The following is a 27,903-nucleotide window of genomic DNA, read 5'->3' as shown; positions in this document are numbered from 1 at the left end:
CATTCATCTCAAGTTTTACTCATCTGAAGATAACTACAACAATATGGACATTACACCATTGACATGAAATGGAAAACAATAATGAATTAGAGTGTTGTAAAGTGATACATACTCACCCAGCATATGATTGCTCTCCTCATCTCACTTTGTAGATTTTTGCAATTCTTACTCTCAATGAATTAACTTAAGGAGAAGGTGATGACATGGCAATTGAATGTGATGGCCAATTCAATTCCAAAAATGAGATGATCGTGGCCTTTTCCATTGGTTGGTTTGACAATCAAAGCCATTGCCAAACGTATGTTCAAATCAATGCAAATCATAAGACCATAATAGTTATTGTTGTAGACGAGTGTGATTTGAGGCATTGGCATGACCAAGGACATTATTTCAATCCCTCATCATAATAATATCAAGTAGATGCTTCCAAAGCCTTTGGGATGCTCTTGGCCTCAATCAAGATGTTGGAAGTGTTAAAATTACTTGGTCAAATGCTTGATGGGTAATGATGCTCTTTATCCATATTAGTAGTTGGCAAATGTTTTCTCTATCTAACGAGACATTGTATGTAAGTGTCTAGATTAAATTGTGTGCTTATTTTCTTATTTTAAGTTTTGAATAATTTTTAGTGTTTCATCATTAAAGTAAGGAATTCATGGAGAAACTATGAGTCATCGTTAGAAACTTATGTAAATCATAGTTGATAAAATGTTTTAGCCTCAAGTCCCTTTTGCATGCCAATTGTTATAGTTTCTTTCAAACCTTAAAAATGTTGCTTCTATTTAAACACACACACACACGCACACACACACACACAAACACACACACACACACACACACACACACACACACACACACACACACACACACACACACACACACACACACACACACACACACACAAAGTGTAATTGATTTCAATTTTTAAGAAACTAACCTCAAATCTTATCAATACATGTCAATCATCATACTTTGCTTCTAACCTTTAATATGACACTAATATTTTTTAGCCAAGAAAATTGTTAGCCTTTGATTGGACAAATTTTTAACCATTGCTTTTAATTATTTTCTGATTGATTTTCAATTCACTCTGCTTTTAACTTCTTCTTTTTTTCTATTTATTTAATTTAATTAGCTACTATCTACACTATAAACTCTTATTTTTTCTTATTTGTTTAAATTAAAAATTATAACTATAAAATAATAAGATATGTCATACATTATTTACATATTTATATCTATTTAGCTTAATTAGCTATTATCTCTACTATTATCTCTTATTTTTAAATTTATTTATTTAACTTGATTAGTTATTATAGATTGCTTATTTTAGAGATTTTTAAAATATTATTTTATTTTAATTAGAAATTATCTATATATTTTTTAAGTAGTAAACAACTGAAGCCTTATAAATTATATTAATAAAACAAAATGAAATTATAAGTATCTTCATTTAAGTGGGTACTAGTAGGAAAGAATGGAGAAGAAAACCTCTAGTCTAGCTTGGGACCAAGGTCCTATACAAGTACATTCTTAAAAGGGGCATACACCAAATTCAAATCTTTATGAAGGTCATCCCTTCTTTGCATTTTATACTTAGTTTCATTATGTAAATTCACTATTTTTATTCAAAATTTTATACATTTACCCACATCCTCTATGGGGGCTTTGGTAGGCATAACTTCCTATGCATCTTGATTCAATAATTTAGGGAAGATTAAGTTGGAATGACATAATGCTGAAGAATAGCTTTAAGTGTAACGTCTCTCCCTAACAATCATAGGTTTAGCTTTTGATGTGAGGTTCCTTCTTGTTTTTCTGCATTTAAGAAACTTCATGTTCACATTAGATATTAGTCCTCAATTACTATTAAATATTATATTGATAATAATCTTGCCCCTTTTAACTGATTCCATTGATTGTGTTCAAATATTTAATATCATCTTTATTTAAAACTATGTGAAATTTGATACTAATGAGATATATATTCTTGTAATTTTCTCATTACTTTAATATGGTAGTTTTTTAAATAATAAATTGAAGTTAGTACATTCAATATATTGATAATGTTACTAAATATATCCCCTCTAAGTCCAAATGAGTTATCGATTGATCCTTGCTCTGATAATCCTTAATAAGTGATAAGAATTCCACATTATGTATATCAATAGTAGAGTTATTACTAAGCTGAAATTATTTGAATCTAAGCAAACTAACTTATCAGATTTCAATTAACTTGAAGGCATTAAAATGAATAATATTCTTTCCTAGCTCCATATTCTCACCTCTGACAACATTTGGTTTAAATTCTCCCCAATCTATGTCTAATTCTTCAATAAAATCCACTTCTATTTTCTTAATTAGGTGAGATCAAACAATTGGATTTACTCAATAAGATAATCGAACAATGCAAAAAATAACCATAACACACCATTTCTAAAGTAGGTTCTTATATTGATTATCTAAATATGTACATACTCCCTACTGCATATGAGCCATGATGAGAAGATAACTCATGTATAAATACAACAACTAGAGTATACTAATGGGAAGAAGGGAAAAACTAGAGACAGAACAAACCAAAACTTGTAAACCAAACATGGGTCAAGGGAAAAACAAACCCATGAAAGATAGAACAAAAAGATGAGACCAAAATTGATATAATAATAAAAACCAATGAAACCCTAAACTAAAAACCAAGACAGAGGATCCCAAATAACCTAGAATTTGACATTGATAGGAGGTTAAGAATCATCCGTGATCTTCCAAGATACCATGATAATATCAATGACTTCCTCCAAATCTCTTGCCTTGGAGCCTGCTGGAAAGATGTAGGCCAATTTATCTTTGCTTGATTTGAACAAATTTGGCAGTGAGAAATCCAAAAGATTTATGTCATCAAAATCAACCCCTAGTTCAATATAGGCATAAAAAATTCTTAGGTATTGAAGGAGCCAATCCTTATTTTGTTCTTCCAAAATCCCCCTCCATCGAAGCAAAAAACTGATACTTGCTTCCATCTTAGGCCATTCCTGATAAAACTGAATGTTATCATGAATGTAAAGGATTGGTTGCCTTGATACATTGGCTAGCCCCAAACTATTGGGAGGACGAGACATAAACTTTAGACAATGGAATCTTCAATTTTTTATCAATGCTAAGAACCGCATGCTCTAAGCCTTCTAGCTAGTTTGGGTAAAAAATATTTTGGCACAAATGAATAGTTTCCCCTTCCTAACATTGGCCCTAGCTAAGCAACCAATAAAGGAACCTATAAAAACACTATTTTTTCACTAAGTAAAATCATAATTGAAAACCTTCTCACCTAGAAATTGACTTATAACTACCCTGGTCAAGTCATCTATAGGATTTAATATCCTATTCTATCTCTCAGGCTTGATAGTCCCCCTAAAATTCATAGCACGAACCTCCAGGACATGATACAAAGAAATGACAGATTGCATGAAAGCAACAAATGAGCCATCCAAGATGAGTATTATAGACCTAATGTGAAAGCCCTAGAAAGATCTATAAGAATGGAAGAAACTAGAATGATATTCATAGCATTCTTAATCATTATCTTTTGTGTTTTATGCTTAGTATTAAAACATAAGTGCTAAAACCTACATACTTTATTCATTTTTCTAGGAGCCTAATTAATAGGAATTGAATGGTCTAAAATGTCACTAATTCTCTATATTTTATAATTAAACATTAAAGGTTAGATTTAAGATTGATAAAGGGATTAAAATAATGAGCTTAAAGAATAGACTTAGAAAGAAATGGGTTTTGAGGCATCTAACTAAGAGAAGACTCTGTTACTTGGAGAATGATATCCTCTCCTTCCACTCCTCTATTTTCCAAATGTTCAATTTTTGTATTTCCTTCTCAGTATATAAGTTTAATCCTTGTTTCCTTGAACTTATCAACAAGATTTAGCATATTCTCAAGCCTTTTATTCATGATCAAATTTGGAGTTTTCCTTTTCCTTATGGCATTTAAAATAATTTGGGAATCCCCTTCAATAATTATTCTCTTTATCCTCAATTTTGAGCTCAATGAAAGCCCCTCACGAAGAGCTTCTAGTTCTGCAATATTATTTATAGCGATACCCAAGGGTTCAACTCTTTTGATAATCTAATTACTAGATTTAGAACTAATAATATAACCTATACCCACATTCCCTGGATTTCCTCTTGATGCTCCATCAAAATTGAGTTTCTTCCATCCTTTTGGCAGTTCCCACCTACACTCTTTTATTGCATTTTGGTCTTTTTTACCATAGACTAATGGTGGATTGATTAAATAGACCCAATTATTTTTCACTTCTTCATCCCATTTTGAAAAGGTCCCTTCTTCTTTGATTGACCTCCTTAAGTAATTGTTCATTACCTCTATTAGACTTGCTTCTACTTTGTTGAGGAAAGAAGATACACTTAGTTTTGTATTACAAAATATATGCCTATTACTTTCTTTCCAAATTTCCCACATTAGAATGGAAGAAGATATGTTCCAAAATTTTCCATAGATTTTATAATTACTTCCATTTGGCCACCCCATTTGATGACTATTAAGGCCTCGAGGGAGCGGGGAAGTCCGACTTAACTTTTTTTGAAGCCAATCCCAACATTCCTTAGTGTAAGAGCATTGAAAAAGTAAATTCTCTATTGTCTCAACATTTTCTTTACACAAGTTACATCTTGAGGGACCTTTGAACTCCATCTTCCTAAACCTGTTGGTCATTTAAATTCTATTTTTAGTTTCTGCCCATAAAAAGATACCTATCTTTGGTAAACCAAATGGATCCCAACAAAGATTTAGATGCATGTTTATGTTCTCCTGCCGTTGAGAATTAATTGTTAGTTTGTATCCTTTCTTTACACTATATAGTCCATCTTTGGAAGCTCACAAAGTAAGTTTTTCTTTCCCATCTTTATGATTGACCTGGTGTTCTCCAAGGATTTTCTCTAGGATCTCTTTTTCTTCAAATGTTAAACCTATATTTTCCAAAGATTTCCACATCCATATATCTTCTCTGTTTACTTTTTTGATTTTTTTGTAATTTGATACCTTTTTCCCCATATATTTACAAGAATATTTTTACTATTTACTAGCATATTGAGACTGTCTAAAGGAGGGAAGCCATCCTAAGAATCTTCCCAGAATAGTGCTTCATCTCCTCTTCCTATGTCCCAAGTAACATACTTGTTGATCATTGAGTGACACTTTATCATGAAATTCCAAGTCTCTAACCCTTTAGGTGGATTCCTTGTTCTAAGTAATGATGATGGATCAGCTGCATTCAAATATTTATTGTATAATATTTTGGCCCATTTACTTTCTCTTTCTTGCTACATTCACCAAACTAGTTTTGCTCCCAAAGCTTCATTTTCCTAGCTGAAGTTCTTGATACCTAACCTGCCTAATTCTTTTGGTCTGCATTTCTTCTTTCATTTGATTAAAGTTGATTTCTTTTTATCTTATGTTCCCTTCCAAAAGAAGTTTTTGAGTTTCCTTGCTAACTTTTTGTTTATATTTTTAGGTAGTGGAAGACATGACATTTGATATGTAGGTATAGCTAAGAGAATGGCTTTGATCTTTCTAGCTCTACCATCTTTTGTTAATCATTCCACTTTCTAGGATACTGTTTGTTTATTAGTTCTATCATATTTTCCCATCCTTTATTCTTCTTCTCTCCTTTTTCTAGATGAATGCCAAGATACTTACATGAAAATGAACCTTTCTATTGCAAATATAGTCTTCCATTTCTAATGATGTATCGAGGAAGAATATTTTTGATTTTTCAACGTTCACTTTTTTCCTTGATGCTTCTATATATTCATATATAATTTGTTTAAAAGTTTCAGCTTCTTCCCTTATGCTAGCTTCTGGTAGAATTGTGTCATTAACAAATTGTTCATGTGTAATATTGGGAATGTTTTTTGTTATAGTTATTCCTCTTATTTTTCCTTCTTGATAATTCTTTATTGACCTCCCAAATGCTTGAGCCACGATTATGAATAGGAAACGTGAGATAGAGTCTCCTTGTCGTATCCCTCTAGGTATACTAAAGAAGCCTTTTAGTGTAGCATTTATAGGAAGTGAATTTTTTAGGAGTTGATATACATTTGAATATAATATTAATCTATTGCTTCAAAAATCCAAAAGCTTCTAGTGTTTTGCATAAAAATCTCCAATTGACCATGTCAATATGCTTTCTAAATGTCTAATTTCATGAGCATACGTGCATTCTTAATCATAGAGGTTGAATGAATAGTTTCCTAGATAATAGAAATACCATCTAGAATGGATCTACCAGGTACAAAGCTAGTTTATTCTTATGAAATGAGAATAGGAAGGAATAATTTTAACTGGCTTCCTAAGGCTTTTGATAAAATTTTCTTTATTCTACATTACATAATGCAATTGGTCTAAAATCTCCAGGTTTCTCTGTCACAAATTATTTTGGTATCAGAGCTAAGAAAGTATGGTTAATTTCTGTTAATAGTGAACCTCCATTTCTTGATGCTTCCATTGCCTTCCATAAATCCTCCCCTATAATTTCCCAACATTTATGAAAAAGAATGCTTGAAAACCATCTAGTTCTGGTGATTTATTAGGGTTGAGGTTAAAGAGTGTCATTTTGATTTCCTCTAAGGTGAAAGGTTTATTTAGGGATAGATTGTCTTCTGCTATAATTAATTTTGGGATTGCTTTCAACATCTTTTCTTGAAGAATTTTTGCAGGGAGAATGTGGAGAAGCGTTGGCTGCCGGCTGGGCTAGGGTTTTTCCCCTAGCCTGTTCTTGGTGTTTGATCTTTACTATTTTTCTGTTCTATTTGGATTGCTAGCTACTGGACATAATTTGCATCGGTGTTTTTGGAAATCTTTTGCAGTCAATTTTGGATTGGGGTTTTATTGTTTGCATGGCAGGGCCTGGGATTTCTTCTCCGTTGGTGAGAACAGATGGTTCTTCTCCAACTATGCATGCAATGCGATCTAAATCATTTTATTTAGGGGAGAGCTCCAAGTTGAAAAAAGTTAATGGTTGTTTTCCGCGTAGCCATGATCGCCCTGTTCTGGTTATTCCTCCAACGACTGCAATGGAGGACATTGATTATTGGACCAAGCATGCTTTGATATGCAAATTTCTTGGAATTCAGATTTCTCTATCCGCTCTTGAGGCATGGATCCACCGCTCATGGTAGGTGGAAGGCGATATGGAGATTATGTTGGCAGGGAATAGTTTTTTTTTGTTGTATTCTCTTGCATGTCTGATCGGGATCATGTTTTTGAAGGTGGCCCTTATTTCTACAACCATGTGGGGTTATTTGTCAAACCTTGGCATTCAGGTTTTAATTCTGCAAAGGATCTCCCTTCAACAGTGCCAGTTTGGGTTCGCTTGCCTTGTCTTCCCTTGGAATTTTGGCGTGAAGACATCCTTCAACAAATTGCTACTTTTTTGGGGAAGCCGGCTACGATCGCACATCAATCCCTCGATAAAAAGGTTATTTCTTATGCTAGAATTTGTGTTGAAATTAATTTGAATAACCCATTACCAGATTCTTTGGAAATTTGTATGGGGGATTCTTCTTGGGTGCATCAGTTAGATTATGAATCCCTCCCTTTCCATTGACAGATTTGTCATGAGTATGGTCATTTACTGCGTCAGTGCCCCCGTAACTCGAGTTTCAAAGGAGTGGATGGTTCTACAGCTGGCAATGTTGGTGGTTTGGCAGATACTACAGGGAAAGGACAATCTCAAATGGCTAATACTACCAAGGGGATGAATCCGCAAGATGTTACAGGTAAGGGTAAGGCTCAAATGCAGGATAAGGATGGATTTACCCCTGTTCGCCCTCGAGCTAAGGGACGTGGTCAAAAGAGGCCTTTGAAAGAAAGATTATCTGATTCAGGTTTTAACCGCTTTGAGTTGTTGGATAGTATGGTTCTAGAGGAGGGTATTCCTCCTCCTATCTCTTCTGATCCAGTTTGCCCAGATGAGAGATCTGTTCCTAATGATGTTTGTGGGGCATCCCAAGTTGTAGTATATCAAAACTGTGAGGTCCCTGTAGCTCCTATGACAGAGGCTCTGGTGACTCCTGCAGTATTGGAGGATAATGATGTTGTTTTAGCTGACTTGGTTAAGGATGTGCTACCATCAAGTAAGGGCAAGGGATCTCCTCTCCCCTTGGGGTTGATGTCTCGACCCTTTAAGCGAGCTTCTTCTACTCCCCCTCCAAGGAGTGGGCACAAAACAAACCAAGAGAAGATTAAACTCATAGGAGATATATTGATTGAGTCTGGTTCAGTGAAACCTTTGGATTCTCATTTTCCCAATTTTACCAAATGATGATTATTCTCTCATGGAATGTAAGGGTTGAATAGCATCCCTAGACAAAAGGCTATTCATGACTTGGTGGTTGATCATAGTCCTAATGTTTTTGGTATCCAAGAGACTAAGCTCTCTGTGGAATCTATGGTCCAACATGCCTCTAGTATTTGGTCTCGTGGCCAATGCTAGTGTGTTGGGGCAACAGGCAGTGTGGGTGGTTTAGCTATATTTTGGGATCCTCAAAAAATTTATCCTCTTGGCTGGATGTCTTCTCGCTCAGCTCTCTCTATGGTAGCTTCTGCTCTAGACTCAGGAGAGGTAATCATGGTTACTAATGTGTATGCACCTGTTGATCTTGTGGGAAAGGAGGAACTTTGGGAACATATTCAACATGTTAGAAATTGTCATCCTTATCATCCTTGGGTGTTAGCAGGGGACTTCAATTCAATTTTAAGTCTGGAGGAGAAGCACGGTGGTTTGGCTAGATTGGGGCCTTCTTCTGCTCTTCTTTGGCAACACATATCTCTTTTGCATCTCTCTGATGTTAAGCCTTCTAATGGTCACTATACCTGGAATAATCGCAAGACTGGTGTTGCTGCTATCTCAGAACGTCTGGATAGATTTCTTGTTTCTTGCTTCTGGGTTAGTGGCACCCTTACTATCTCTTCAGAAATCCTTGATTGGAGGGGTTTAGATCATTGGCCAATCAAATTTTCCACTATAGGGGCTTATGTTTCGAAGCATCCTCCTTTTAAGTTCCAGTTGATGTGGCTTCGTGACTCCTCTCTTCATGATTTTTTTTTTGTTGGTGGAAAGATGGTGCTCCTGCATATGGTACTGCAATGTTCTCATTTTCTAAAAGGCTTCAATATGTTAAAAGGCAGCTCAAGATATGGAATAGGGAATGCTTTGGAAACCTTCACTTTATGAAGAGGCTTGCTCAAGAAGATCTTGATGTCATCACAAGGGAGATTAGAGATCGAGGTTTCTCAGAGGATCTTGGAAAGGCTGAATCCCTTGCTTCTAGAGCTCTAGAAGAATGGGAACTTCGAGAGGAAATTTTTTGGAAGCAAAAGGCTAGAGTTGATTGGCTCTAGGAAGGTGATCGAAACACTGCCTTTTTCCATAAAATAGTGCAATCTCGCCGGAATCAGAGCACTATCTCTTCTTTGGTTAATTCTCAAGGTATCCAACTGAATTCCTTGCCAGCTTTGTTCCAGGAGGCTATTTGGTACTTCTCCGCCCTCTTCTCTGAGGACTCTCCTCCTGCTGATAATGAAGAAAATCTTATTTTGTCCTGTATTCCTTCCCTTATCACTCAGGAAATGAATGATTATCTCATGCGTCCTATCTCTTTGGAAGAGCTGGAGGAGGTGGTCTTTGGCATGCCTAAGGGGAAGGCTCCTGGTCCTGATGGCTTTCCAGTTGAATTCTTTCAGGAATTTTGGGACATCATTAATCATGATTTGTTGGAGGTGGTTAAAGAATCCTATGCTAGCAAGCAGATGCTTCGAGCTTTGAACTCTACATTCTTGACTCTTATTCCTAAGAGAGAGGGTGCTAATCAATTGGAGTTTTTTAGACCAATTGCCTTATGTAATGTGGTTTACAAAGTTATTACTAAGTTGATTGCTGAGAGACTGAAAAGGTGGCTTCCCATTATTATCTCAGAAGAACAAGGTGGTTTTGTTGCTGGCAGACAAATTTTGGATGGGGTGGTTATTGCTACTGAGGCTATTCACTCTATGGCTACTTCAAGGGAGAGATCCATGTTTGTTAAGCTGGATATGGCTAAGGCCTACGATAGAGTTAAATGGAGCTTCCTAAGGAGTATTCTTCTTTCTTTTGGATTTAGCTCTGACTGGGTGAGTTGGATTATGAGTTGTGTTACTTCTGCCTCTTTTTCTGTTCTTATTAATGGTCAACCTTCTCAACTATTTGGTGCTTCTAGAGGCCTCCGCCAGGGTGACCCTCTCTCCCCATATCTATTCATCATCATCTTTGAAGGCTTGGGCAGATTCATTAAGCATCAGGTGTCCCATAATTCTATTCAAGGCTGGCGGTGGGGTAATGGCTTACCTTCTCTTTCCCATCTTCAATTTGTTGATGATTCTGCTCTTGCCGGTCTTGCTAGGATCAAGGAAGCTGAAGCCTTTCGACATGCTTTGGATGTTTATTTGGAAACTTCAGGCCAAAAAGTTAATGAGCACAAATCTTCCATTTACTTTTTTAACACTCTTGATTCTATTCAGCACAGGATTGTTGGTATCCTACGGTTTCAGATAGGATCACTTCCTTTGACTTATCTTGGCATTCCTATTGCTGTTTCCAGACATCCACATCTCTTTTGGAAAATTTTGATTACCAAGCTTCAAGATAAGGTAAATCATTGGACTCATAGATGGCTTTCTACTGCTGCCCGGGTTACTCTTCTTCAAGTTGTTATCCAAGCTCTTCCTACTTATAGAAGCATGGTTCACGCTGCACCTATTTACTTTCTCAAGGATTTTGATGCTCTTTCTCGACAATTCCTTTGGAGTGGTAATTTGTGTAGTATTAAATGGAGCTTGGTTAATTGGGCAACTGTTTGTAGGCCTAAAAAGGAGGGTGGTCTTGGTCTTCGATCTGCTCTATTGAGTAGTCAAGCTTTGGCTGCTAAACTTTATTGGCGATGGTGCTCTGGACAACATCAACTTTGGGCTCGTATTATCACTCATAAATATTTTCATGGTGCTGATCCTTGCTCTATTTCTGCACTTCCTCTTGAAGGTTGTGGCTCAATGGTTTGGCATACTTTGAAGACAGGTGCGATGTTGGTGAAGAGGAGTCTGTTCTGGATATGTAAAGGAGGTTCTCAGGCTTTGTTTTGGTCTAATGCTTGGGATGGATTCCCTTCCATTTTATCCATATACCCTCATCTTCAGCCTCTTTGTGACTCTTTTCTTGCCACTGGATGGGATAAAGTGGCTCATTACAAGACTCCTTATCAAATGGGACCTGTTGTTGGTTACAGATGGAAGCATTCTTCTGATTGGCCTCCTAGAGGTACAGACATGGATCGTCAGGAGCTTTCTCAAATTCTGGCCTCTAGAGAGTGTTCTTCTTTGCTTGGTCCAGATGTTTTGGCTTGGGGTGGTACCTTGTCTGGTAAATATCATGTCTCTGCTGGGTATCAGGAGATAACTAGACAATTATTTGGGGATGCTGAGGTCCCTTGGTGGAAGCAAGTTTGGAATAAAGTTTCTTGGTCCAAGTGCAATTTTTTCATGTGGCTAGTGGCTCACAACCGTTGTCTTACCTGGGATAATCTTTGTAAACGTGGATTTTAGGGCCCCTCTTATTGTGTTTTGTGTGGTAATGGAGAGGAGTCTATCTCTCATATGTTCTTCCATTGCTCCTATTCTACTTAGATATGGCACCTTTGGTGGAGCGCTTGGGGTTGCTCTTATCGGCATGCTTCCTCTTTGCCTGAGTTCTGGGCCCGCTTGGGTAGTGCTCCCTCCAAGTCTTCTTCTCTCCATGCTGCTTGGATTGCTGGCCCATCTTTCATGCTTTGGCATATCTGGTTGGAGAGGAATTGTTGCATATTCCAAGATGTTCGTCTTGGTGTTTTGCATCTTTGGTGGAAAATATCACATTCTCTTCAGGAAACTATTCTTGTGAAGTATGAGCTTGATGGGGGTATGGATCCGGTTGATCTTGCTATCTGTAATCGCCTCAATTTTCATCTGCAGGATGGGGCTGCAGCTCATAGGTTTCCTTCTATGTCCAAGTAGCTTCACCATCAGAGGAAGGGTCGGGTTAACCGGGTTGGGCACTGGACTCCTCCTCCCTGTGGAGTTCTGAAAATTAACACTGATGATTCTTCCCGTGGGAATCCTGGTCTGGCTGGTATTGGCGGAGTGGCTCGTTGTAGTTTTGGGGATGTTAAATTTTTCTTCTCAGTTCATAAGGGTGATTATACTAACAATCTCATGGAAGCTCAGGCTATTTTATATGTTGTGGAACAGTGTTGCTTGCGGGGATGGAGTAAGATTATCTGTGAGTCTGATTCACAGGTGGTGGTGAACATGCTTTCTTTGCAAGAGCTTGAGGATGTTAGTTGGTAACTGGCCACTGTTGTTAAGCAGATTCTTTTCTTCTCTTCCTCTTTTCAGTTCATTAGGTTCATGTATATTCCTTGTGAATGGAATAGAACTGCTAATTGTTTAGCCAAATGGGCTTCTAGTCATTATCCGGGTTGGAATATTAGGGATAGGAGGCAACTGTCCTTTGAGATGGTGCAAGAATTTGATGATCTTGTTGCTCAGGATCGAGCTCCTTGTTGAGCTCTCCTTGTTGTTTTCCTTTCTGTCTTAATAAATTTTTACCCCTCTTTTTGTAATAAAAAATAAAAAAAAAAAAAAAAATCTTTTCTTGAGCTAAATGATTTGAAAATTCAAGATTGTTAAGGATGTTCTCATAGTAATTTATAAACACCTCTGCTATCTCACTAGGGTTTTCTTCAGTATTACCTTCTTTATTTTTTATTTTTGTTATCTTGATGATATATCTAAAATAAATAGTGATGTTATGGAAAATTTTTGTATTTTGGTCTCCTTTTGCTAACCATTTCTCCCTTGACTTCTATCCCCAAAATACCTCCTCCTTTGCTAGGATTTCTTCCTAATTTGCTAGCAATTCTTTTCTTTAATGAATTTTTTATTGTCCATACTTTTTTTGATAACTTCTTTATTTAAATTTTTAAGGTCGTCTTCATTTTTAGCTTTTCTTTGAATATATTATTGAATTGAGTCTTATTCCATTTTAGGATTTTTTCTTTGAGCATTTTAAGTTTAGATACAAAACAATACATTTTTTATCCTTGAAAATTACCTTCTTGCCACCAGTTCTTAATGTTTTCCATGAAGTTTTTTTCTAAGAACCACATTTTTTTGCATTTGAATGGGTTTCTAGATGGTTTATTACTTAATTCTCCTTTAAAGAACAACCTATCAATTTTTTTAGCTATGTACCTAAAATATTTTCTTCTGTTATTCTAGGTAAATGTTTCCTTGTTGGTTGGAATATCTAGTAATGCATTCTTCCTAGCCCATTCTCTGAACTCCAATATTGCTCGCGAAACCATCTGTGATCCCCCATACTTTTCTTCTATATTTAATATTACATTAAAGTCTCCTCCGATGATAAAGTTTTCATTAGGATGATTTTCCATAAACAAACTAATTTCATCCCATAATTTTTTCTTGTTTGTTGTTTGTGTGGGTTCATAAACATTTATGAGGAATATTTTGAGATTATGTCTCTATATCCCATCTAGTTATTATTTGATATCATAATGTTCAGGCCTATCTTCTAAGGGTTCCATACAACTCCTATTACTTTGATGCCCCACTTGATTCCATGACTATAGTTTTCTAATTACCCATTTTTTGATCTAATTTATTTCCTTATTCTTCATTCATTTTAGTCTCTCGAATTAATATAACTTTTGATTCAAATAAGGCAAGGTTATGCTTTAACAAGCATTTCTTTCTAGGCGCATTTAGACCCCTAACATTCCAAGTTGTGATTCACATTGATCAATGAGAAAGATCTTCCCCTTCCTTGCATTTATAATTTTGATGATATTTTTTTGTTCCTTCACTTGTCCATCAACCTCTCTTAGTTCTCTAAGTGATTTCCTTCCCCTTTTCATTTTATGTTTACCACATTTCAGAGCTTTGAACCCTTCCAAATTAATATAAATGTCTAGATTATCCAAGGATTTCTACTCATCATTTTTACTAATTGAGTTTCTATCTTCTTCCTTATTCTCTTCATCTTTTATTAATTCCTTAACAATCTAATCTTCTAATTCCATTTCATCTACATCTTGTTCATTACTTTCTTTAAGATATTGTTCCTTTTCTTTGACCCCTCCATCCTCACTAGTTTGATCTGCAAAATCTTCCCATATCTGGCTGTTTCTAGTCTAATTATCCTTTTCTATCCTTTTTTCTTTGTAGATTAGTCATTCCTTTGGATTTACTACTTTGATATAGGTTTCTATTTCCATTGGTATTAAGGGTTCCTTTATGTTATCCCTATTCTCATGCGTTTGTTGATCTTCTCTGTCTTTATATTCAAAGAGATCTTTTCCATTATCCAACATTTGCCAAATTTATAACTCCTTTTCTTTGACTTTTTTTGAATTATAACATTACTCCACTGTACTAATGTAGTTAGAGGTATAAGAGTTTCCTAATCTTGATTTTCTCTACGCTTCTCTATTTTTGTAAATTCTTGATTCCTTTTTGTTGCTTAAAAAGATTTTGATTGTGTCCTGCTGTTGTTGTCATTTGCCCTTTTTGGGCTTTCTCTTCTTTCCTTATTCTGATTTTGTTGTTCTTTTGTACTAATCTCCTTACCCTACTTTGATGTGTCCTTCTTCCTGCTATAAGATTCATTTTACAACTTTACTTTGCTACTGATTATTTTCATCTTCATTCCTTTCAACTAATAAAATTCCTTGTACTTCTTTAATTGTTGATCTTTTAATCTTCTCTTCTATAAGATCATGCAATTCTTATCTCTCATGTTCATTATGTTTTTGTTCTCCTAAAATTATTTGGTCTTCAATGTCATTTTGTAATAGCTGGATGTCATGTGACAATCTATTCAAATTCTACATGTTGGTTTTAGTATCTTCTAGGAATACTTTTCTCTTTGACATACTTTGTATTCATTGAGTTTTAAGAATTTAAATTGATTTTCTTGATTCTCCTTAGTTCTATTTTCTATTTCTTCCAACATCTTCATTTTTCCCAGTTCTTCCTTTTGCATTGTTAATTTTACTACCTCTCTATTTATTTTCTACTCTCTTATTCTCCCTTTTGTTATTGCTTCTTTTTTCTCCCTTATGCTTTTGCTTTGCAGTTGAGTATCTCCCTTGCTTATTGTTTTTTCTTTTGCTCTTTTCCTCCATATGCTAATGTTCCTTAGTACCTCTTTGATATTTGAGCATTTAGTATCCATTTTGAGATTTGGTCTAATAATGCCTTGTATTTCTCCTTCAGAATTTATAAAACTCAATCTATAGATTGATTTGTTTGTTATTGATTCAATACCTACTAAATCTCCTAATGATTTCCCAATTTTATTTAGGATTTCTATGAGGTTTAATTTAGGAGGTTTTTTTTGCATTCAAACCACTTTGGTACTTGCAATTTCCTACTTTTTAGTTCATAGTAATTTGGTTCCCATGCTAGACATTTAATTGGATAACCTTTATAAAAATAACTTGATATTGAAACCAATTCATTCCTAATTTTATAATCTGCACAATGCAGCTACATTAAATGCTTAGAATAAGCTATGATACTTACTTGGCTCCCGCATATCTTTTTTAGATTTCGTACCAATTTTGAAATGAGTTCTCCACAACCATTCTAGCATGCAAATACTCTTAAATTTGAACATTCCTACCATTTATTTTTGTTGAATCTATTACTTATGATTAGAATATCTTCTTGCTGCTTCTGATTATCAATTAGGGATTCTACTTTTGGAGATTTATTTACTTTATCTCCATTATTTGAAGTTGTCATTGTTTTTAGACCACATTCTATGTGGTGTGATATAGGCTTTAGAGCATTTGGATAGGGAGGAAAGATTATCATTATCTTTAATCTGATATGGTTCCAAGGATAAACGAGGTTCTTTAGGACCTAAATGGATTCTATTGGCTACTGATATAATTTTAGGGCGAGGCTTATTGATGTTGATTAAGATTCTATTTGCAATGTTTTCCTGTTTGGATAAGGGCAAAGATTTATCTAATTCCTCATACTTTGCACACTTTGTCTTGCTAAAATATTCTTTTTGATTCTCTAGCCAGAATTTTCCTATTCTTTTATTGGGATTATTTTCTATCTCCATTCGTCGATTTACTGCTCCTCTGGTTTTACTTCTGGTAACTTGTTGCCATTCACTTCCATCCATTTCATGATTGTCGTTTAATTCCTTCTAAGTTAATTTTTTTCCCCCTTATCTCTTGCTTCATGGAGATGAACCAAGCTTGATAATGATAAGTTTATGTTTTCCATCCTGAACAAAGGCTAAAATGTCAAAGCTATTTCTTATGCTTAAGGGAAGATGCACCACTTGATATTGAGCCCTATGTTTGAATGGTTGCAAAAATTTCTGAGTTGGGCTAGTGTTATTCATCGATTTACCATTTTTAGGGCTTTGAGTACCTGCTTTTTCCGCAATGATCGTCATTTTTAATAATTGAAGGAATCATTCTATTTATAATTTAATTTATTCACACAAGAATTTATTTAATTTTGAATTTTAATTCATCTCCATTTTTAACTCTTGTTTTTTTTCCTATTTATTTGGAAAATTAATTAGTTGTATCTTCACTTTTAACTCATGCTTTTCTTCTATTTATTTAACTTTTGATTTTAAAGATTGATTGAAACTTTAATTTTTAAATTATTTTACTTTATTTTATAATTCACTTTAAAAATTAATTTTTTGTTTAATCAAAAATATATTTGTGGTTAATATCTTTTTTATATTTATCATATTAATTTTTATAATAGATTTTTTTATTCATGTATCTAAGCTGATAAAGTTTAAATTAGTTTGATTTTTTATTATGTCCTATTTTAAAATTTTTTTTCCTATTATTTTTTCGTAATCATTTTTTTTTTGAAAATTAGAAGAAAATTTATTAATATATAATAAATAAAATAAATAAATAATATTAATTTAATATATTAAAAAAACTAAAATTTTATTTTACTTAAATTAAAAATTATTTTTAATGTTAAATTATAGTTTAAAAAATATTAACGAACAATCGTGGGCTGTACCTTTTTAAAATTTAAGCTGCTTCACTCAAAAAAAATTGAAGCTTCAATCCTGCTTACCTAGCCCACTTCATGTTTTTATATTATTGTCGAATAAAAAATGCTTCCTACGAGAATTTTGCACGTCGAGCAGCATTGACGAATGGTCAGAGCTGCAAGATAACTATAGCCAGTGTGCAACAATGATGAAACGATGAAGGAAACGGCTAAATTTTACCATAGCCGGTAAACCTCGAATCACATCGACGCACCACCCCGAACGTTCCAGAATTTTGTTTCAAAACATGAATGCGAAGTCGATAAAAATAGAGGTTTACGAGGGGTTTTGGAGACTGTCGTTGAACGCACGCAATGACAAAAACAAGGGAAAAAACTAAATGAGGGAAAGGCGGTTGGAGGCGTTTTGCATTTGATATTGCTGGCTATAAGGGACCCCTTTTTGGCTTGGAGAATGTTCTAACAGGCCAGCTGTCCCTGAATCCCCCGTTCTAACATATCTATATAAACCTGCCTTGTTTCGATTGTGGGATTTCATGTCAGGACCTGGACAGAAATTTGCTCGCATTATCATATCTGATTCCTCGCGCTCTAATTTTTCTGCGTGCTTTGGGACGAAAACGCGACCTTTAGGAGCCTCTTTTCAGTCCTGCGCCTCTCATTTCCTTGGCCTTCACAACGCAATGGGTTCACAGGTTAGTCAGTATCCCATTTTAGTCTATTTTGTCGATTCAATTGGAATCGTCGATTGCTAAAATAAGTACTTCAGTCGCTGTACAATCATGAAATCCTCTGCTTTATTCTGCATGTGAAAATAGAGAGAATAACGAACATGTCTTGCTGTATCCCTCGGGGATTCAACAATTGACGATGAAGGGCATTTAACTATATTTAAGTTATACATTAGAAAACACAATAATAAGCACTGTAAGATTTATTTATGACTTATTCCTAGCGAATTTTATGTGGCCATAGTATGCTTGCTTTTTCGGCTCCCTCACGGTTACATCAACTCTTTCGAATTTTGTCGATAATGGGCAAAGTATGCAACTGTACTGAGAATTGCCTGCTTTAGTTCTTTTAGCATCTTTTATTTCACATAGTCTTAGTGTTGGAGGGTTTAAGTCCTTTGGAGGGTTCGTGGTGTTTTTGTGAAGTCTTAAAAGAAAAGCATGGAGTCCTTGATATGTAGGAATACCATTTCCGATCTTGCATTTTTATAATTATCTTTAGGAATTTAAATTATGAGAGTTTGGAAACATAATGCATGTTGCAGATACTATGTTGATACTGGACGAGTATCATTTGCAGTGAAGGGTAGCTTGAAGACTCGTATTTTCATGTTGACATGGGCTTGTAAGCCGAATTCTTGTGTTTGTTTGGTAAATGATGTTTTTGCAACCTACCCCGATTATGCATGGTTGGTTAGTGTACGAACAGCCAGATATAGTCTTATAGTCTTGATAAGAGAGACAGCCTGGAGAGACGCTTCAGGCATATATTACCATGTAAAGGTTTACTATAATAAATATATTTACATATATGTTCTGATATAATTAATGAAGAAAAGGGAATACATGGATATATAGCATAACTAAATTACCACCAAGAAAGTCAAATTGAATTCAAGCTGATTGCCGTTGCTTAGTGAAACCTAATTGTTCAAAGAGTGAAAAAACAAGTCTTACTCAATAGCCCTATGCTTCAACGAAAGGCCAATACGTGGTAATAAAAACTATACGGGCATAGAATGCAAATCAAATAATCTGTAACCAAACAATTTGAAATCAATCCCGGTTTTTACACAACGTTGGATTTGGCTCATTATGATTCACAACCAAAGAATTTTTTTTTTGAAAGTGGAAGAACCAGACAATAAGGCATTGTAGTCTCTAGTGGGAATAAATTGGTTATAGTAGTAGTCATTGCGAATTAGTTGAGCCCAATTTCAGGGCATGATTTAAACATCTATTTACTCCAAAATTTCAGTCTAAATGAGTTTTGCAAGGCTTGCAATCCTGCTTGCAGAATGAAAGGCTTTTACCAATTCTATCTTCCTTCATCATTGCTGTTTCAAAAATTTGTTGAAGAAGTTTCTTCATCTTTATTTTACTTGTACATTGAATAATACGTTCTTACTTCTAGAACCTCAGTGTATTCTGCAGGCCTATTCCCCTGTAAGGTTTGTATCACTGAGTGCTGAAATTTTACAAAAACAAAGGTCGTGGATCATTTTAACAGTCTGTATGTCTAAAGCATTTATTTGTCTAACCTACCATATGTTATACGCTCATTTGGAGATGTCACAATGTGGTTCTTTCCAACTTTCTTTATCTTGTATTGTTTAAACATATCAAAGTAAGAAACTTTAATGATATCAATACTAAATTTATCAATTGTAATCAAATTTATTTTTTACTATTGTTGTCTAAAATGATATTTGGTTAGGACATTTATCGTCTTGACAAATGTGAACTACTTTTGGGCATTTGCTTTTCTTTTTGGAGTTTTCATTTTTGAAAACTACTTAAAGAAAATATAATTTGAAGGGTTTAATGTCATCAAAGTTAATGATTGGAAGAGAAACAATTAGATTTATCTCCATGTTACATTGTATTTTTTGATTTGGAATTTCTCCGTGATATTGAATTTGTTTGTTGACCATGGGAATTAACAATACACATAGTTAAAGTACAAGCAGTGGTCTACAGCTTGAGGTTTGTATTAATTACGTGTCAGTGCAATTTGTTTATCACTTCAAATAATTGCTACTTGTACACTCATGAAATACATATCTTCCATATTCTTGATTCTGTCATTGCAAGGTTCTAATGTGTCTGCATTTTTTCTATCTTATTCTTGTCTCACCTCAATAACTTGATCAATTGGTGTGGCCCAATGGCTGTGGAAATCCATTTGAATGGCTGGTTATTTATGCATCAATTTATATATTTATGAGATATTTTGTGGTACTGAATTGTAAATTTTTTCATTTTCTCAGTTTATTATTTTTCCCTCCAGAATTTTGTAATGTTTACTAAAATTCATTACATTGCAGGAGTAGAAGAAAAGTAACCCTACAGTGAATTCTGTGTGCAGGGAAGAGAGGGCATGAAAAATCTCCAGTGGAAACAGAAGCCAAAGACTAATACACAGATTTCTATCAATAATTCCATCAACAATATGGGGACCTCAATTGATTCGAAATCTTCAAAGATGATGGCTGCTGACAGAAGCATACCACCTCATATATCTCGGGCAAACTTAATTGGTCAAGGATCAGCAGGGCAAGCTTCATCAGCTAATGTTGCTTCTGACATATCAGTTGTTGGTAAAGCTCAGCCAGCTTGTAGAGTTGTCCGAGTAGAGTCTTTAATCGGTAATGAGAACACCTTCGATTCAAAAGCCATAAACTTGAGAAAAATAGGCTCAACATCTGGTGGAACTGCGGATGGTGGTAGGATTGCTACATCTGGCAGTTTGAATTCGAATCCTATCTCTTCCTCTGGTTCGGATTTTGGAAACCCTGCTGCAAGCAAAAGTCTATCTGGGCAGAAACCTCTTTGGGTTGCAAAGGGCCATGCAAGTCATAGTGGCATTAATAATTTGGAACAAGTTGAATCGCCTGGGGCAGCTACTGGTTATAGCCAAAGTGGGGCAGGTCCATCGTCTTTGACTTTGAAAGAACAGGAATTGGTGACTGTTTCAAACAATAGCCACACAATGGAGGAAGAGCAGCCAACTAAAGGACTTATTGGGGGAGATTTTGTAGTAGACAAGCGTGCATTTGCTCGTTCGCAGATTCGGGCTACATTCTATCCTAAATTCGAGAATGAGAAGTCTGACCAAGAGGTACATTTACTATTCTTTATTTTTATTCTCTTATACTTGGTTTATGATGAAAATTGTCATAATTGTTAGACCTTTCGTGCGACATTTCTTTTTTACTAAGATGTAATAAGTGACAACTTATGTTGGAATGAAGGGTTCGTCCATTGAGAAGTTGAATACAAGCCTAAATCATCATTAAATAATATTTATGTGTCTCAATTTGAAAATTTGATCTTGCCAGTAGTTCAATTGTCAGTAAACATTAACAGGTTTAATGTAAAGAAATCTTTTGCTTCCATCCAGAGTTAGAGCTAATATAACTATCTATTGTGTGTTTTAAATTTAGGTGGCCTTATTTGCTTTGTGTCCAACTTGTTTTCCTGATAAAAGCATGGAATAACCTGAAATAGATAAATGAAATCCAAAACATTGCTTATCAAATGCATTTATTGATTAACAATTGTTTTAACTTTTCTGAGCTTCGCTTAGCTTTGGGGATTGAGTATAGCCTGCCAAGGTTTTTGCGAACATAAGATTCAGGAATTGCTTTTCTATAAATTGTAGAAAGAAGAAAGAATGAAATATAGTTAATGTCCACAATTTACCAGAAGTAGAGAAAATCCTAGAGAGGTCCAAATGGAGGAAGAAACTAAAACAAGAGTACAATGCAGCTGTGGAAACTAGTACAAATAACCAAGCAGGAGGGAAGACAGTTGTGGACCTCTAACAAATGTGGTCAAGCAACCAAAATAAATATAGCCAAATAGTGGGAACAAGATCCCCAAAGATCAAACACTAAGGAGTACAAGAAAGATAGAGGATATGTCTTATTGAACTTATTTTCCCAAGCTAAGGAGTCACTGGTGACATCATCAATCATTGTGAAAATAATGATACAAGATGTGATGGTACTCATCAGTGAGTTTCGAAGGTCGAAACTGAGCTGGGGGTTCTAAAAGGATGTAAGGCACTCCCTCTAGAATCACAACTTACAACCAAGATAGATCCCATAGCAATGAAAAATCTTGTAATATATATTCTTCCTTGTGCCTTGGGGTGGCCAAAGAGAAGTGGATCTACGTCGTCAAGGATCCTAGTTGTACTGCTAGAAGGAAATATAATCACATTGTTGATAGGGAATTTGGTGGGGTATTTGCTTTTTAGTTCCTTCCACAATGTTGTTTTCATAGTGCTTAGAGAAGAATTTATGTTAGAAGAAACAACTCAAAGCACAAAGAGGATCACATGCATTGTTTGAATAATTGTGCTATAATTTTTTTTCAGTAGTATAAGTAATGTCCACTTTTTAGATTACCCATATTTTACCCTCATGAAACAAGTAACATAATATGGTTAGAGATATAACTTTATCCAAAAGATGCAAAGAAAGATAGACACTTGTTGAGATCTTGCAATCATGTTAGACAAATATTGAAGATTCATTTCATAAGAACAACCATTACTAGTGTTAAAAAACATATATTCATAATTGTCTTAGGTTTGGGTCTTGCTAGGACGTAACCACTCATCGCTCCCATTGCAAATGGGCCCCCTAGTTTGTTGCTTTTTACACTTCTGTTCCAGTGTTTCTACTTCAATCTCTGGTCTTTTGCCAGTGAAAATTTAGGAGTTAATTAAAGTTTAGAGTTTTGCCAAGTTCAAGAGTCATAAAAAACAAAAGGAGAGAAAGCATGACTAAAAGTGTAACATCCTATTTTCCGGGGTCTAATTTAACAACTAACATACTTAACAAAATACGATTATTACTTCAATTTCATAGGAAGATAGTTATAATAGTCATGTTCATGTGAATGAGATTTACTGTTAAAATCAGTTAAACAAAATTTCTTAACTAAGAACTTAAAATGAATTTACCATAGAAACTAAAATCCACATACCGTGAAATTTGAACCAAGAAACATTGTAGGGATGCTTTTGCAATCACCCAGATTGCTCCACAATAACCTCTACAACAATATCATATAATGACTTCCATCCAATACTACTAAATCAAAATCAAATGACGATTATCATTAAATACCACTATATAAAAAAATTAGGGGATCACATACCATGGTACCATTGTATCACTTAGGGCTTCCAATACCACTGATTCAATTTAGGGCTTCTGATACCATTGTATCACTTAGGGCTTCCGATACCACTCATTCAATTTAGGGCTTCCGATACCACTGATTCAGTTAGGGCTTCCGATACCACTGTATCATTTAGGGTTCCAATTACCACTGAATCAATTTGGGCTTCAAATACCACTATATCATTCCATTCCTTCTGATTACTTAACTGTGACAATAACTCAAGATTAGAAATATGCTCATATTCGATATTCATACCAATGAAAAACAATCCATAAATCTATCTCTCGCATCTAGGTGTAAAATAACTGTAACTATGAAATAGCTCAATTAATCTTACCTTCTTGCATATACATCATAAGAGTGATATTACCTGTTTCCGACAAACAATTTAATGTACAACTTATCTTTGTTTGTTGTTCGTCCGACATCTTGGAGAGAGGTGAAACATTGTTAGGGGCTTAACCACCGAACCTCAGACCTCAACTTTATCTCCACACAATCTCTAACGAGAAAGGCCCTCCCTACCCGGAATTGGACTTGGAACATCTGTCATCTATTGAGCATCTTGGTATTTTAAATACACCATACAACTTGACAGCCTGGGGGTACAATTTACAGGATCATGCATGAACTATTAAATAATTCAACTAAAATGATAAACATTGTTAAGTCATATTTGATTCTGTTTCATGTTATTCAAATTCTTTACTCTCACCTCATTACCCATTTCCTTGGCTTCACAACCGTTTGAGTCCTAGGTGTTTGGAATTCTCAAACAACCGGCTCCTTCGGTTGATTCTCATCTATTTCATAATTATCTTATATTCCAGCTTATCACAATCTGTGACTTGAGAGATTATATTCTTTAAACATTAGAATTGATTTTTTAACTCTAATATCCATTGGCATAACGATTTATGGATCCATATTATGGTTACTTGGCTATCATTTCCCATGAACAAGGTTAAATTTTAAAGAAGTTCAACTTTAAATTCAACAAAATATCATCACGATAAATGCTGACACTTGCTGCTATGAATAATCAATAATAAAGACAAGGAATATTCAGCAAAACTTATAACTTATTCATGGAAGGGAAAGAAGTCTGTGAGTCTAGCTGACTGCTATGGAGAATGATTTAAAAACTTTGGTATATCACAATCTGAAATGATTAATGCATGACCTGATAAGAATTCGAAGTTGCCTGAAAAACTTGCAAATTGATTGAAATCAGTTGCTCTCCAATTGCTTGAAGACATTACCATAATGCAAATGATCTTTTATTCATAGGCAGCAATTCTTATACGGCAGGGTGTATACAACGAGTTATTTGATCAAAAAGGAGTTCGGGTGTAAATATAGTATCCGTCTACTACACTTGGCTCCAAATAACACTCACAAATTTCCAGCAGCAAAACCGATTGGTATGAAATCGTGAGAACAAGAATGCAGATTCGTATCAGCAAAGGAAGTCGGCTCATGAAATATAAGTACAAGTATGGAGCAAGGAAGTTGAAACGCAAAGTAGGAAGAAATCGGAAGGAAAGAATATGTGCCCGACTCCTCTCATGGCTTCCTTAAAAGGAGAGTGAAATATGACTCCTTAGCTCCCACCGGTTACAAAAGAAAGAAATCCATTCGAATTCCCAAGTGTTTAATTCGATTAAAAACAAAAAGAGGGAAAGATAAATAAAAGGTTGGAAGATAAAGTTGGAAGATTATAAGACAATTCGAATTGCCAAATATTAAATTGATTTATCATGCCAAGTGTTAATTTGGTTAAAAGCAAGAATATTAAAATGGAAAGAGTAGAGTTGGAAGATTATAATTCGAACATTATAATTCAAATGTTATTATATTTCAAATATTATTATAATCTTATATTTATAAATGTACATGTAAACTTCAGCTTATTAAATTATAATGGTGCCAAATCATTTTTATATTATATGCATGTATATAAATATTTATTAAAAAAAATGATGAAAGATAAATTAAAATCCTTTGAGATACGTTTTATATTTTAATCCAATTATTTTCTCAATTAATTTATTTAAATAGCTCATGTAGGTTTCACAGATGTATCCTGTTTCAAGTCGCTAGGTTCTCAACCCATCTGCCCAGTGATGGTGATGCTCCTGTGCCTAATTCTTTTCTGACAATGCTTCCCCCCGTTCGACGTGTTTCCTGCAAGGAAGTTCTCCACAGTTAAATTATATTATCATAATAAATAATATAATCATAATTAATCATAACGGTTAACCATCTTCTTAATTCCATGAATTCGTGACAAATGATCAACTAGCTTGTTATCTTTATTTTGAAATTATAACGACTAACCATCTTAGCATTTCACAGGATTATAACCAAATTAATTGTCAACTGACTTCATGTGAACCTCAACGGTTACATTCTAAATTAGGTCAAAAATTGGGATGTAACAAAAAGAGTATTTTGATGCCACAAAGGTCTTCACAAGGGCCTAGGGATGAAAAACAACATTGCTTTAGGTCAAATCTAACGACTATTTTTTAGCTAAAATTGCTTGTCTTGGCCTTTTGCTTTTTCAAAAGTTTTTTATTGTTGGCACCTTGGGGGCAATTTGGGGACATGCTTTATTGTTATCTTTTTCTAATTTAGAAAGTTGCTTCTTTGCTTTTTTCAAAATTTCTATTTTAAGAAGTTTCTATTTTGGGAAGGTTGACAATTGTGAAATTGCCCAAGTGTAACATTTCTATTTTCAACTTCAAGCGTCTCGGGTTTCAATAAAAGAAGGGAAAGTGGTGAAGAATATTGAATTTCAAAATGAGGAAAAACATTCAAAATTGTGGAAAATCTTAAAAAATCTTTGTTCCAATACGACATTTAATATTTGTTGTGGAAAAGTCAAGAAAAGCTATGGAAAATAAAACTGATGAAAGTGTGCTAATTACCGAAATTTGGCTGTCTAAAAGTCTATAGGATCTTTCAAAATCCAGAATATCCATTAAACTCCAAGAGATTTTAGACTACTCTTGAACATCTTTTTATATTGAAGAGCGTTTACAAATCTTGTGCTCATTCGAGCAACAACATGAGACTTACATGCTTATTCGAGCTCCTAGTAACAAAACTGGAAGACCGAGAGTCACAACTTAGAATCCACCTTTTTACAATAAGACAAATACAATCAATGGAAGACCAAGAGTCACAACTTAGAATTCCACAAAGATGTCCCTCCTAGGATTTGAAATAGGGTCTCCGCAATGAGAACTCATTGCTTCAACCAACTGAGCTAAACCCCTCGGACCCCTCTTGAACATTTTGACAATATTTATATAAAATATAACTTCAAGATGTGACTTATACTTAAATGGTATATTTTATTTAAAAAAATTACCCAAAGAAATTCCCCAAAGCCTGTTCATACAGAGAAATTTAGAATAAAAGAAAAGGATCGACTTGAAGAGAATTTATAGAAGAAAGTTAAGGATCTGCTTGAAAGGGGTAAAGATAAGTTTTTAAAAATAAAGCTTCTCTAAGAGAAATCATCCAGGTTCAATAAAGGGAAGAAATTAAAAAACTAAAATAAGAAGAAGGTAGTTGACCCTTCTGGGTATCAATATTTTCTATAAATGCAAGAGATTGACATTGTATTCATTCACAAATAGGAGATTGCAGCTTTGGAGATGGTAGTAGTTTTCTGATTTCAGAGTAAGGTAGAGATTTTGGGCGACTTTTGGAGTGAATTTTATGATTATTGATGATCATTTCATGGAATTGTTTTTCTGTTGATTTTCCTTTTAAAATTTTGATTTCTTTCAGGATCGGAGACGATTTTTAGATCATTTCTTGGAAGTTTCATGTTTGTTGAGGATTTTCCTTAAAACTACCAAATTTTCTCAATATTAGAGACAATTTTCAGAATTTCTTGAGAATTTTCAGAGGGTTTTTTCATCTGATTGATAGGTTATAACAAGTTTCTGCAGACTTGAAGGGAATTTTCAGTCCAAATTTAAGATTTCAAAATTCTCAGAATTGGGGCAGATTCAATGTTTTCATCCTTGCTTTTTCATACTTTCATTCCTAATTCCTGATTGAAAATTCAAAGTTTAAAAGATTGAAGATGAGTTTTGGATTCTGACGCATAGTGAAATCAGAATAAGATTTAATTAGATTTAAAATTCCATACTTTGATTTTGTTAATTTCATGCCCTCTTCTAATTTATTTAAAAAAGTGTTTGGAAATCCTTATTAAGTCTGCCTTGAAGAGATGAAAAAGTGTTTTAGGCATCGAAATTTCTGAGGCATCGAAATTTCCACAAGTTGACAAAATTTCTGCTCCAACATGAAGAATTTGTCTAAGGAATGACAAAATCCCCATCAAAGCATGATGTCCGCTCAAGAGTTCGTTGAAATTCTTGCCTCAAAATGAAGTCTGCTCAAGAATTCATGGAAATTTTTGTTTCTAAATGAAGTTAGCTAATGGAAAATTCCTTTTTTCTGCACACCATAGGATGACTTCAAACTTGGTTAAGTATTGTCTAAGTGTTAGGAAATTCCACAATTCTACATGAAGTCCTCCCAAGAAAAAACACGGTAAATCCTTAATCAATGATGAAAACTGCTTTAGCAAAGAGGAAGAATAAATTCCTGTTGAGTTTTCAGGATCACTGCAAATGTATTGGCACTATATACGTTTCATGTGTTCTCCAAATGCAGATCCTTGTCTAATTGACGATTAATCAAATATAATAGTGTTTAACCAATAACCATAAAGGATTAACTCTAGATCAATTCAATC

The 27,903-nt window shown here is 34.5% G+C and overlaps 1 protein-coding gene across 1 annotated transcript in view; it reads left to right on the top strand.

Annotated features, from left to right (window-relative positions):
- The first annotated feature begins 17,306 nt into the window (after window positions 1–17,306).
- The window catches only part of RNL (RNAligase), a 264,836-nt gene continuing 254,239 nt past the window's right edge, over window positions 17,307–27,903 (top strand). The window contains exons 1-2 of the mRNA XM_089830995.1: window positions 17,307–17,885; window positions 20,290–21,042. Of these exons, the coding sequence (XP_089687121.1) occupies window positions 17,727–17,885; window positions 20,290–21,042 (912 nt within the window). The 5' untranslated portion in view covers window positions 17,307–17,726. The remainder of the gene's footprint in view (window positions 17,886–20,289; window positions 21,043–27,903) is intronic.

This window comes from Cupressus sempervirens, chromosome 5, assembly GCF_028749045.1.
Source record: "Cupressus sempervirens isolate cs-2001-9-10 chromosome 5, ASM2874904v1, whole genome shotgun sequence".
Lineage (NCBI taxonomy): Eukaryota > Viridiplantae > Streptophyta > Pinopsida > Cupressales > Cupressaceae > Cupressus > Cupressus sempervirens.
The sequence above is the reverse complement of the archived record's forward strand: the minus strand, read 5'-3'. Positions and strand labels throughout refer to the sequence as shown.